Source organism: Pogoniulus pusillus, chromosome 18 (assembly GCF_015220805.1).
Source record: "Pogoniulus pusillus isolate bPogPus1 chromosome 18, bPogPus1.pri, whole genome shotgun sequence".
Taxonomy (NCBI): domain Eukaryota; kingdom Metazoa; phylum Chordata; class Aves; order Piciformes; family Lybiidae; genus Pogoniulus; species Pogoniulus pusillus.
Window position 1 is genome coordinate 20,175,806 of NC_087281.1, and position 13,082 is coordinate 20,188,887.

General features: G+C 41.9%; 1 protein-coding gene across 2 annotated transcripts in view; it reads left to right on the forward strand.

Moving 5' to 3' along the window:
- KIF26B (kinesin family member 26B) overlaps positions 1-13,082 on the forward strand; it is a 261,494-nt gene that overhangs the window by 104,597 nt on the left and 143,815 nt on the right. For both annotated transcript variants that reach the window (XM_064158678.1, XM_064158680.1), the window contains exon 4: positions 3,463-3,629. In XM_064158678.1, coding sequence (XP_064014748.1) covers positions 3,463-3,629 — 167 coding nt within the window. The remainder of the gene's footprint in view (positions 1-3,462; positions 3,630-13,082) is intronic.

The following is a 13,082-nucleotide window of genomic DNA, read 5'->3' on the forward strand; positions in this document are numbered from 1 at the left end:
TCATGGCTAGTATGTGCATCATGGAGTTAGTTCTGAGAGATCATGCTGAGAAATGGGGTTTTGCTTGGAAATGTGCCAGTAGGGGTAAGGAAACCAGGAGGTAGTGCTGGGCCTTCTAGATTAAGAGAGTATTGTACAACTTCAACATGCACCACTATGAATCCATCCAGAGCAACTCTGGGAGGGCTCTCCAGCATGGCTGTTTACACTGGAATGCTCACAGAAAATACATGCTGCCTCTCCAGCAGACTCTGGTGATCAGTACCACATAGATATTTCACAGCTTGCAGTTTCAGCAGCTGAGCATCACCTATGGTACTTGAGCTGTTGTGTAGGATATACAACAAAACAGCAGGGCTGCTGAAAAGCCTACATTTATATCAAACCAATCTCATTCTGCATCTGTCTATAATACATCCAGTTTCTAAAGTGAGTGCACGTTATTTCTCTCTCTTCTGAGGATAATGTGGCACTCCACAAACACAGAAATTGTAAATATATTGAATTACTTGTGGCTATGTCTTCAGCTTCTTTGCGTTTTGCTGCAAGAAAATGTGTCTAAAGTACAGACTTTCTAAGGTCTCCATCCTCCTATTTTAAAAAAGCATTAACATTCCATTTGCTGACTAAAATCTATTTCCCTCTAAGAGCACAGGTGGCAAGGAATGGTTTTGATGTATACTTTTCTAAAAGAATCTTGCATCTCTTTTGTGAGCAAGCATCTGACTAGTTTGGAGTGCTTGTAGTTAATAACTAGGTATTCAAACTCATGAACCAAGCATCTAATCAACTTTGGAGGAAGCTTGGGAGTAATACCTTTCAGGCAATGTCTATAAATCAGTTTGAGACTTCTTATTGTTCTCTTTGCTCTGTGCTGGTCATGTTAACAGGACTTGTGGATATAGACAGGGACCCTCTGAAAGTCTCTATAATTGTGGTTTCAGGCCCAGCTGCAAGTTCACACAACTTGCCCCTCCTGTCTTGTCCCCCAGTAGGATGGAAAAAAGAAATAGGGGGCAAAATGCAAAATCTTATAAGTTGAGATAAGGAGAGTTTAATAGAACAATGCAAAGAACAAATGAACAATAGGTATAGCATCCATAGTAAAAATGTACTGTATTGCTCAGCATATATAAAATGTGATGTGCTAACCTAATGCAGCCTGCACTTTGCTGCTAGGCAACAGAAGTAACTGCCTGAGACAGCTCCCTCCTTTAAGTAGTGGGCATGGTGTTCATAATATCAGTACTCACTAGCTGGTTCAGCTGGCTGTCCTGGTTGTGGCCCCTTCCAGCTCTTGTGATGACAATTAACAGCATCCTAGCTGAACCCAGGACGTGTAGAAACCATTTAGTTACTACTTTAACGCTCATAACAGGATGTATATTTTCTGGGGGTCCAAAATTGTTTTGCAGTTAGTTGAAGTGCATCTCTCAAGCCTCCCCACCTTGGAACTTCAGAGCATATGCTAACAGCAACGGAAATGTGCTGCTCTGGCTGTAGAAATTAATATTTGGAGCTGAAAAGCTTTGTCTGGCAGAATATGGGGAGGTTATGTTTGCAACTGAGATTGCAGTTGAGATAAGCCAGCTCAGACTTCTTAACTGCTGTCAGGTTGCAATTATATGGGAGTATAATTTCTGGATGACACTGTCAGCACTGACAGTTGGTTAATGATGTGACCCATCCCTGATTTCAGATATATTAATTGGATGGACTAAGTTGAGGTTATGTTTATATGTGTACTGTGCTTTAAAGGGAATGCTTTAAAAATCTCTCTGCATAGTAGTTCCCAACGTGGTAAATGATTAAATTGGTTTTAGAATATTAGTTCATTACAAATATAAGTACCTGACTTAGCAAAGAGTATGGAAAATGTAAGGAATTATTGTTTAGTTAGTTCAAGTGCATGGGATGCTCCAAATGGACATAGGTAGGTTAGCAGAATGCTGAAGTAGAAATGTCTGTTTGCCTGCATTCTGGAAATGTAGGGAGGTATCCTGGCAGCCAGCATAAATCCCTGTGTTTTGGCAGTGCTATGAGACAATTTAAGTCCAGGATTTCAGCAACAGAGAATACTTCTCATTCACTGCAGAGGGTCTGTAAATCAGGAGGACTCTGTGTGACTAACATGATAGGGGCACTTTCAGCAGTTTTACTGATTCCTCATCAAGTACAGTGGCTAGTTTAGCATTTCTGTTCTTGCAGCATTACGGCTGGCTAGCCTAAAAATATGTAAAATAAGGGCAAACTCCTAGACTGTCTTCTTAGCCATAGAAGAATGGATAATAATTCTCTATAAAAGAGAAGCAGCTTGGTAGTTAGTCTAAAAAAAGGTTGCCATATCATATCTTTCCCTCTCCCAAACACACTCCTTAACTTTATCTTTAACTGAAATGTTTAACAACCGGAAGAAAGAAACCAGAAATGGAAATAAGCACCACAGGATGATCTCAAGTACTTGGTCCTGATGTGCCTCATAAAGATATTCTGTTGTATTGTGGGGGTAAGCATAGGTATGAGAACTGACTGATTGGATGATAGACTGGTTCTTGCAAAGCTTTTGCAAGTGGAAGGAAGCTCTGCCTTAGTTGATTGTTAGCAATGATTTGAGATGCTTCTTTTTAAACATATGTTACAGTTTTGTGACCTGCCTTGGTGAAGAAAAGCTATTTGTGCTTGAAATAAGGGAGAGAGGAAAGGGAAGTTTTTAGGACTTGCCTGAAGTGCTGTAGATGACATCACACCACTGTGAATTTATGCAGAAATAATAGTCAAGAAACTCAAATCAACATTTTGAGAAGGTGCTTCAACGGGGCTGACTCATCTGCCTCTGAACTCCATAAAGATCTTTGAGTTAAACTGAGGAGAGCTGGGTCAAATCTGGTTAAACTCAAAAGGCTGACATGGATCTTCCTAAGGAGAGAAAATAGTTAAATCATGGGATGTTTAAAACCTTTTAAGACAGACAATGAAAGTGAGTGGTAGTGATCCCGATTTCCAGAGGGGTGATAAATAGCTTAGGAACCTAAGGGCCACCTTCCCATGTTGCACTCTGGCTTCTCTGGGGAAAGATGAACACAAATACTTAATGCAGTAATGTTATGTTATTTTGTAATAGCAGATATAAATATCTTACACATATCTAACCTGTCTGTCTTCTACCCTGAGGTAGAAACAAGCAAAGATTATGGTTTAGCCTTTCTTTTCCCTGTTGAAAGCCATAGACACTACTGACATTTCTAGTGATGGGTTAAATTGATGTCATTGGTTGTAATGCAGACAAGGTTAGATCTGAGTCAGTATTGTAGATTAGCATGACAGACAATAAACTTGTTCACAGAGCAATGATAGGAATTGAATGGCTCTCTTACTCTGTCTGCAACTAAGAAGCACTTGGATGAGGAGGGGTCAGTTACTGAGCTTTAGCTGATAATGCTTTTGGGTTTTTTCTGTCTTCAGATATCTCAGCTTATGACAGAGACTGGTCGAGAGGGCCTGACTGAAGCAGCCCTGAACCGCTACAATGCAGATAAACCCTCCTTGTACAGCTTCCCTGCTTCCCAGAGCACATATGTTGCCAATGAAGTATCCACAGGCACCTCGGTGGCAGCATCATTTTTTGCCAGGTAAGAGAGATTTCCCAGGTTTTCCTCCTTTTGAAACAATTTATTTTAAAGGAGGTGAATCTATAGTGAAGAAGTGGGGTTGATAGACTACAACACATGTCAAAGTGTGGCTACAGATACGGATCCAAGACAAACTTGCAGGAGTTACTATGAAAATGTTTAATACACCTGTATGCATTTGTCTGTAAGGTGAGGATGATACTTCTACCCTCTTCTGTAAAATATCTCTTTAAGTCTTGGTTTGGGTTAAGATGTGATTATGCTCCTGGAATAATACCTGATTTAGTGACATCTTTTGGAGAGGTATATCCCAGAATGAGAAGGGCTCTTCAAAGTAAATCCCTGAGGTAGGTGATTAATTTTAGAGCTAACCAGAGGTGGATGGGTCTGTTTGTTGGGCAACCATTGCACTTCTGTGTTGAATTTTGCTTCCTTCTGGGAAAACTGTCAAGATTTCCACTTTCAGATGACAAGCTTAAGGTTTCTGATTTCAGTTTTTGTCCATGTCATGCTGTTGAGTTGACCTGAGTGTCTAAACTCAACCTTGGAACACTTTCTGTTGAGCATTCAACCAGTGTCCTAAAAATGTTGGTAAGAGAATGTTCCAATAAGAAGTCTTATGGCTGTCTTTCACAGAATGTTAGAGATTGCAAGGGACCTCCAGAGATTGAGTCCAACCCCCCTGCCAAAACTGGAATCACCCAGGGTAGTTGACACAGAAACACATCCAGGCAGGTTTTGAAAGTCTCCAGAGAAGGAGACTGCACAACCCCCCCGGGCAGCCTGTTCCAGTGCTCCATCACCCTCACTTTAAAGAAGTTTCTTATGTTGAGGTGAAACCTTCTTTGCTCAAGTCTGTGTCCATTGTTCCTTGTCTTATTACTGTGCACCACTGAAAAGAGATTGTCCCCATTGATTTGGCACCCACCCCTCAGACATTTATCAGATCCCCTCTCAGTCTTCTCCAAAATAAACAGCCACAGGTGTCTCAGTTTCTCTTCACAGGGGAGATGCTCAAGTTCCCTAAAGATCCTTGTGGCTTTCCACTGGACTCTTTCCAGCAGGTCCCTGTCTCTCTTGAACTTGGGAGCCCAAAACTGGACACAGTCTTCAAGGTGTGGTCTCACCAGGACAGAGCAGCAGGGGAGAAAAACTTCTCTAGACCTGCTGGACGCACTTTTCCTGATGCATCCCAGGTTGCCATTGGCCCTCTTGGCCACAGTCACATTGCTGGCCCATGCAGAACTTGCTGTCCACCAGGACTCCAAGGTCTTTCTCCACAGAGCTGCTCTACAGCAGGGCAACCCCTAACCTGTACTGATGCCTGCTGTTATTCCTTCTCAGATGCAGGAGTCTGCACTGATGGTTTTGGAGTTACATGCCCTGCCCCCCCCTCCCCTTAAGAAATCACCCAGACTAGACTCAGCCAGCTGGAAGTTAAGTAATGAAGCTATATTTACAGCTTAGCACAATTTACAAGCATATATATACACAATATTTACAGTTATGTACAAGGTAAAAGTACTACAAAAATACAGTACCCCTCCCAGAAAATCAGAGTCCCCAGGAGGCTTCTGACCCAAACCTCCTCCTCCCTCTTTCTCTCTCTTCAGAAATAACCAGGTAAGTCCCCATATATCTCATGTGATAAATCTGAAGAGATCTGAGGTGAGATGTTAAAAAGGTGACAAGGAGGTTAGAGTCAAAAAGGGTTAGATTGGATTAAAAAGTTAAAGCAGAGGCAACCACAGAGACCAGACCGACAGATAGAAGGAACCGAAACGAGAGCTAAGAAGTGTGTGAGAAGTGAGTGTCTCATCTATATTTTGACTACTTGTGTTTCTCAGCAGAAGAAGGAGTGATCTAGATTACTGTTGGGGTTTTTTCTTTCTTCTCACAGCTAAGGATTTAATTTCTCTCAGTAAAATATTCCAATTAGCCTCAAACCAGCACACCTTACTGAACTTCATGCAGTTCACCTTCACCCAGCACTTCAGCCTGTCCAGATCTTGTTGGATGGCAGCACAGCCTAATGGGGTGTCTGTGTTAATTTGTTAGTAAAAATGGTTTGTTAAATGGACATAGTAGTTAATAAATGCAATATATATGATCAACAATGGAGATATTTTTCTATGCAGATATATCCTCTTGGCACATAATCTTTTTGGGTCAGTCAAGTCCTCATGTGACTGAAGAAGGTGAAATAAATAGTCCTTGCCTTTTAATGTATTTCAGTAATTAGAAGATTCAAACCGGGAAGAGAAGTGAAGTAAGAAAATACCAAGGGAATAATCTGGTTTTTTACAGCACTTCCAATCCAGTGAGAGATCTGGATTTCAAAAGATGGAATGAATTTGTGAGTGAATGCCTCAGGCATATTCAGATTAACTTCCTACCCTTTAGAGAGCCAGCTGTTAGTAATTCCATGATTCTATTTTGTTATGAAGGTAAATGGAATACGTATAAAGTTGCTGGACTCTGTAAATCTGGAAAGAAGATTATCCTCTCCTGCTATCCCTTACAAACATGAAAGATTGCATATATTTAATTAGTCATGAAACAAGTGAATCATGTGAAAAGATTAAGAGTAGCTGTTTAGAAGGCTTAGTGAATGTTGTTTGGTGCAGCTCTGCCATTTTTTTCTTTACAGATGTGATGCTGTAATAGCAAATATGAATGATGACAGTGGTCCTGGTTTGCTGCCCTTCTCTGTTTAACTGCAGGCAGTTTAAATTAAAATTGCTGAATGTACTCATATGGTAATGTCTAACCAAAGTGCAGATTGGGATTAGCACATATTTTAGCATGAATTGATTTATGAAGATGGTTTGAGTCGTTTGTTCTTCATTGTTTTACTTTCCTATGCTGAGAGAATTAATTTACTCTTAATATACTCTGCTGAAATGTAGGAAACTAAATTTGCTCCAAATCCCCAGTGTAAATCACATGTTTTAAGTAGAGCTCTGTTTGTTTCTAACTGATGGTATGAATTCTTGGGTGTGTTTGGCCCATCAGAAATCTCATGTTAAGGCTGTTTCTTTTGAAACTGTACTTGGGAGGACAAAACCGCCTGGTTTGGTATGAGATATTGCATGCATCTTGGATTAATACTGCTTACATAAAAGTCAGTCTTGTTCAAGATAGGCAATCTGCTGACAGTTCAAACAGCAAATGCAAGTCAGTTGTTCATTGCTTGCTCCTTTAGCAAGAAGATTCTCCCAAGTTGTATTAAAGATGCAGACCACATCAATTTTTGGTTTGTATCTCATGTGTCTGCATTGTTGTAAAGTCAGAGTAACAACTGAGGTAACCCAGATGTGTGTTTATTATTAAATACAAAGTAGAAGGCAGTGGTTGTCAAAGTCATTAACATGGCATTCTATTTACAACATGAAACACTCATTCTAAACCTCTCAACTTTCTCTAATTGTAAGTACACCTGGAGTAGTGACTACCAGCTGTGACTGTTTTGGGAGTGGGTTTTAACATATGTCACATAGACTATTTTCAGGAAGTAAGAAATTATTACACAGACAAGGGAAACTTGTGAATGTGAAGTCAAAGTTGGAAGTAGAAGAGTAGCAACTATTCTTTCAAATTTTGAATAATGTCCCACAGTATTTCAGTTGTTCCCTAACAAGCAAAGCAAACTTCAGATGAGGCTTAAATGTCATCCATCATCAGGAAGAAAACCCAGTTAACTGAAGTGCTACAGAATGGAGGGTATATTAATGCATCTGTATGAGCTTTTGGTTGTAATAACTTCAGAAACATCAGGAGTAGAGTACTGAGAGCTCACAATTTCACTGTTCTCAGGCACAGGTAGTCCAACAGCGATAATTACTTGACTGAGCTACAGCTGGCATCGAGCCATGGAGAAGTATCTATAGCCCATAGTGACTCTGTCTCTTGGAAAGCCAGGAGACTTGTATGTCTCAATACTGGGCTGTTAATGTTTCATGACCTATAGCTGACAACAAAATGGCATGCAACTTCTGTTAATTGCCATTTGTTGGGATATTGCTGCGAGAGAACTTGTGTTGGGATTCCCGTGGGACAGTATGTGATTATTTTAAAGGAACAAACATTGAAAACTATCCAAAGTGCTCTGCTGGCAGCCTTATGAAAATTGGATGATCCAGGTATGACTTGAAAATGGTGATTCTGACATAGAAACTGAATTCAATCAAATTCATTTTTAATGACAGGTTCCAGGTTTGCCTTTCTGTTCAGGACTACTTCTCATTTTGTCTCAAATACCCTTCAATCCATGCTTACCTAGCATAATTTTGCCTCTTACTAGTACATGCTTGTGATGAAAATAATTAAGTTAATGTGAAATTATAAGATTCTTTACACAAAAAGAAGAATTTTCAGAATGTTTTAGGATTTCCCCCTCAGTTAACTGCTGACTCCTGTTTCAGTCTTTGTCATAAGAGGCATTGCAGTCTAAGGTGTAGCAGTCTTTTGCCTTGTATTCTCCCAGCACAAGATAGGGCTGTGTTGCATCCATGTGCCAGTGCTGATGTTGCACAAGATCTGAGGAAGGGATATTCTGTTGCTTGTCTCCTGCTACCTGTTAATCTCTGACAGATCAAGGGGCATTACACTGAACCCTGTTCCTATCTATGCTGGTTTCTACATAGAGAAAATTTCTGTCACTCTGAATTCAGCTTTGGCCTTACTACTTCACAAATAAACTTATCCTTCTGAATCAAACTTCTCTGTTGTGACAGGGCTGTAGAGCTTTGGCAGTCACTCAAAGGGTGATAGCACAGTGCAGGAAGTAGAAGTCAAAACTGGACCAGAGACTTTGAGTTGTTCTTGCAGTACCTAAAGTTTTTTGGGATCGTGGCACTGTTCCCTGTGCCCTGTTACAGCAAGCTTGTGTTCTCGAAGAGGAAAAACTTCTGTTGCATCAGGACAAAGGAGAAACACAAAAGTCCATTTTATTTTGGACCTCTAAAAGGATTTAAAAAAAAAATTGAGAAGGAGATATTTTAAAATGAAAGTCTTGAAAATTGCTTCCCGTTGCTGGTCACAAAATGTAACAGTGCATCTTGAACAGAGGCTCTCTTCAGCCTGAAGTCTTGATAGTAGTCTGATAATCTTGAAAGTAGCCTGAAAAAAAAATCTCTTCTGGGGATCATTTTCCATGTCTCTGCACAGCATGAAAACTACTAAGCCAGGCCACACAGTGCTCCTCTTCTCTATGCAGCAAGGTTTGTTTTTCCATTGAAATACAGAAATATCCAGATTTTTTTCTTTTAAAAACTGCCTGTTTTGAGGCAAAGTAAGAATAGAAAATCTTAGCTTTATGTGTAACTGATGTGTAGCTACTTGGCATGGGATAAGCTCTAGTTACAGCTACCTCTAATTCTTGGAAAAACTGCTGGTGAGCCTTTCCGTTCTCATTTGCTATTCCTATGTGGTTTGGCAGCTGAGGGAGGAGGAGGTGGAGGTGAGGTAGTGCCTTAATGCCAAGGAGTATTGTGAATGTTGTGTTCAAACTGCTGAATGCTCTACTCCCTGAAAAGCCTTGCTGAATATTTCAAATCTGGTGCATGCTGCATTAACTACAAAGCTTGTATGAAAACCTTGAGTGCTGTGTTCAGTTCTGGGCCCCCCAGTTTAGGAGGGACATTGAGATGCTTGAGCGTGTCCAGAGAAGGGCGACGAGGCTGGGGAGAGGCCTTGAGCATAGCCCTACGAGGAGAGGCTGAGGGAGCTGGGATTGGTTAGCCTGGAGAAGAGGAGGCTCAGGGGTGACCTTATTGCTGTCTACAACTACCTGAAGGGTGGTTGTGGCCAGGAGGAGGTTGCTCTCTTCTCTCAGGTGGCCAGCACCAGAACGAGAGGACACAGCCTCAGGCTGTGCCAGGGGAAATTTAGGCTGGAGGTGAGGAGAAAGTTCTTCCCTGAGAGAGTCATTGGACACTGGAATGGGCTGCCCGGGGAGGTGGTGGAGTCGCCGTCCCTGGAGCTGTTCAAGGCAAGGTTGGACGTGGCACTTGGTGCCATGGTCTAGCCTTGAGCTCTGTGGTAAAGGGTTGGACTTGATGATCTATGAGGTCTCTTCCAACCTTGGTGATACTGTGATACTTTTTATAGGACTCTCTTGTTAAAGGTGCCATGCTCTTTAAATGACTTAGCGCTCCAGAAGATGACTTAGCACCCCAGAGAGCCTGTAGAATCTCATGTCTCACTGTTTATTGCACACATGTGATTGAACTATCAGCTTATCGCACAACTTTTGTTATTTTTCTTTGTAGGTGCAATATTGTGCAGTTTTTTTGTTGATGCTTAAAGGAGCTGTTCTGCAAAGTCTTTCTACTTGTGGGAATAAATATAAGGCCCAAAGGGTTGGAAACAGGAGGAGCATGGCTTTTTCTTACAGACTGTGCATTGTTTTAAAGTAAACATACCATTTTAAGGTCCTGACTTGAATTTTTGATCAAGATCACAGAATGTCAGGGGTTGTGAGGGAACCTCTGGAGATAACATATCCAATTGGGTTTTGAATGCCCTCAGAGAAGGAGACTCCTCAGGGGTGACCTCATTGCTGTCTACAACTACCTGAAGGGAGGCTGTAGCCAGGTGGGGGTTGGTCTCTTTTGCCAGGCAACCAGCAACAGAACAAGGGGACACAGTCTCAAGTTGTGCCAGGGGAAGTCTAGGCTGGATGTTAGGAGGAAGTTGTTGGCAGAGAGAGTGATTGGCATTGGAATGGGCTGCCCAGGGAGGTGGTGGAGTCACCATCCCTGGAGGTGTTCAAGCAAAGCCTGGATGAGGCACTTAATGCCATGGTCTATTGGACTGGCTAGGGCTGGGTGCTAGGTTGGACTGGGTGATCTTGGAGGTGTCTTCCAACCTGGTTGATTCTATGATTCTTTCTAGGCTGTCTGTCCCAGTGCTCCATCATGCTCGGAGTGAAGTATTTTTCCTTATGTTTAGATGGGATGCTGTGTGTTACTGTGTTTGCCTGTTGTTCCTGTCCTGTCACCGCTGAGAAGAGACTGGCTCCATCTCTTGACATCTACCTTTAGATATTTATAACCACTGATAACCTCTCAGGGGATCTGGGAGAAGCTCACAAAAAAGAACTTTTCCTGAGGTTGCAGCAGGGAGTTTGCTGAAACAACATGCTCAGCAAAAACAAATAAAAGAGGCAGTAGATAGGAGAGAAGGAAATGGGTTTGAGTGGGTATTCCTATACCACAAAGTCCAGCTTGACCTGAAGGAGTTCCCTGGGAGAAACATTTAATGTGTGTCAGTAGTCCAGCTGTAATGGGCACTGCTGGAGCATTGGGCTAGCAGGGGTGGAGCCAGGCCAGGAATCTGCTATGGGTATTCCTGTAACTCGTGTTGGCTGCACAGCAGGATGTGAAGGCCCACCCAGGTCACTGGGTGCTGCTGGGGCTTGGGGTAGCTCTCATGACCAAACCTGTGAACACTGTCAGAGAGTGAAAGCTGCTTGCCTTGTGCTCTGGCTTTCTGGAGAAAGTCTTGTTCTGTTTTGGAATGTTTTTAAATGGCATGAACTGCAGATGACTCAGATGAAATTGTTTCTCCATGTTGAAGAATGGTGGATCCATCTGTTACCTCCAGTCATTCCATGGTTCCTTGGTTTAGACACTGCCCAAGAAGTCCTCAGTGTCAGACAGCAGTGACCCCAACGTCTCTAAGAGAGACTTATTTTCTGAAAGTTAGGTGAAAAGACATTTTGGTTTCTTGCCATCTAAACTATGCAGAACCTAACAGAATTTCCTTTCATTAGCTGAACAAACTGAGTTGAACGGTTGGCTTGTGGTCAGTCTCTCAGGTATTTTGAAGAACTGTACATAAACAACTCTGAGCAGAATTTCTACTCTCTTCCCTCCTCCTTCTCATGTGCTGCATAAGAAATTTGTAAAAAGAAAACCTGTTAAGATGAAAGGTCCACAGACTGTCTTCCAGTAGGAATGCTGGCAGCAAGTTCAAAATGTCAGTAAATCATTTTCACAAATATTTCCACCTTCAAAGCCTGCCTTGAGGCTGACTTAGTAGGGGAAGTTTCAATCACAATGTTCTCAGTCAACCTGAAAGGCCATGAAACAAATATTTAAAACTGGCACCTAGTGTACGACTTGGAGGGCTGATTTCTTTTCATACTTACTCAACGTTCATTGGAAATGAAGGAAGTCTGTTCACAGTCACTGTGCTTCTGTGCTCTCTCAACTGCTGTGAGAACCCTAGCAGGCTGTATCTACTTCCTGATATTTCTGTTATTTCATGTGTAAATACTGATCAAAAGAGAAGCTTGGCTCTCCTGAAGCCAAAGAGTGGCAGTTGGAGGAAAAAGACTACTCTCTTTCTACTGTTCAAAGTGAAATGCCCTATCAGGAAAAACTGTGAGGCGTGTGCAAGAATAGCCTGTGCCTAGTGGAGGCAATAGTCTGATGTGCAATTGAAAAACCAGTGCCTAGGTGCCACATCTGGACAGCAGAAAGCAAAAATATTTGAACAATCTGTAATTTTGAATGCTCTCAATCCCACATCTTAGGTCCCAACAATTTCAAATCGTGAGGGTTTTTTTTTGTTTGCTTTTTGTTTTGTTTTTTCCCAGGTGGTGGTTTGTAGTGCTCTGCTCCCCCTGCCCCAAGCTGACATATTCCACTTTGTTTGAATCAGTCAATAGGTAGGGTGTCCCTGCCCATAGCAGGGGGGTTGGAACTAGATGATCTTTGTGGACCCTTCCAACCCTGGCCAATTCTATGATTTGATAATCTTTTGCTGCAGAAAAAAAAAGGTTTAGCAACAAGTCTAGGCTGGATGTTAGGAGGAGGTTCTTCATGGCGAGAGTGATTTGCCATTGACATGGGATGTCCAGGGAGGTGGTGGAGTCACAGTCCCTGGAGGTGTTCAGAAAAAGACTGTATGGGGCACTTAGTGCCATGGTCTAGTTGACTGGACAGGGCTGGGTGATAGGTTGGACTGGATGATCTTGGAGGTCTCTTCCAACCTGGTTGATTCTAGGATTCTGTAAGTTTGCAGACTAGGTCTATTTCGAACAGTAAGTGTATGGGGTTCTTGTTGGAAACCACAGTATCTGGATCTTTGCATACTTGCATGCTGCCATTATTTAGATAAAAGCTTCAGTAAATGTATGCAATTTTAGACCTGGTTTGCAAATCTGGTTGTGATTTAAAGTTGCATTTCTGTGAACAGGAATAATTTGTACTTTTATGCTAATTAGATACACTATATGTTCTCTGCAGATTAATAGCTTCCCTTCACAACTTAAAATACAGATAATGGACCTTTGCCAAGTTGGCCTCTCTTCTAGGCTGCACGGGAGTGGGAGAGACACAGACTTACACCAGTGTGATGCATAATGGTCAATCTGTTTATTGAAGCTAAGTGTGATACCTTTATAGTGGAGTTTGGTACAGGGGTGTGTACTTTTGATAGGCT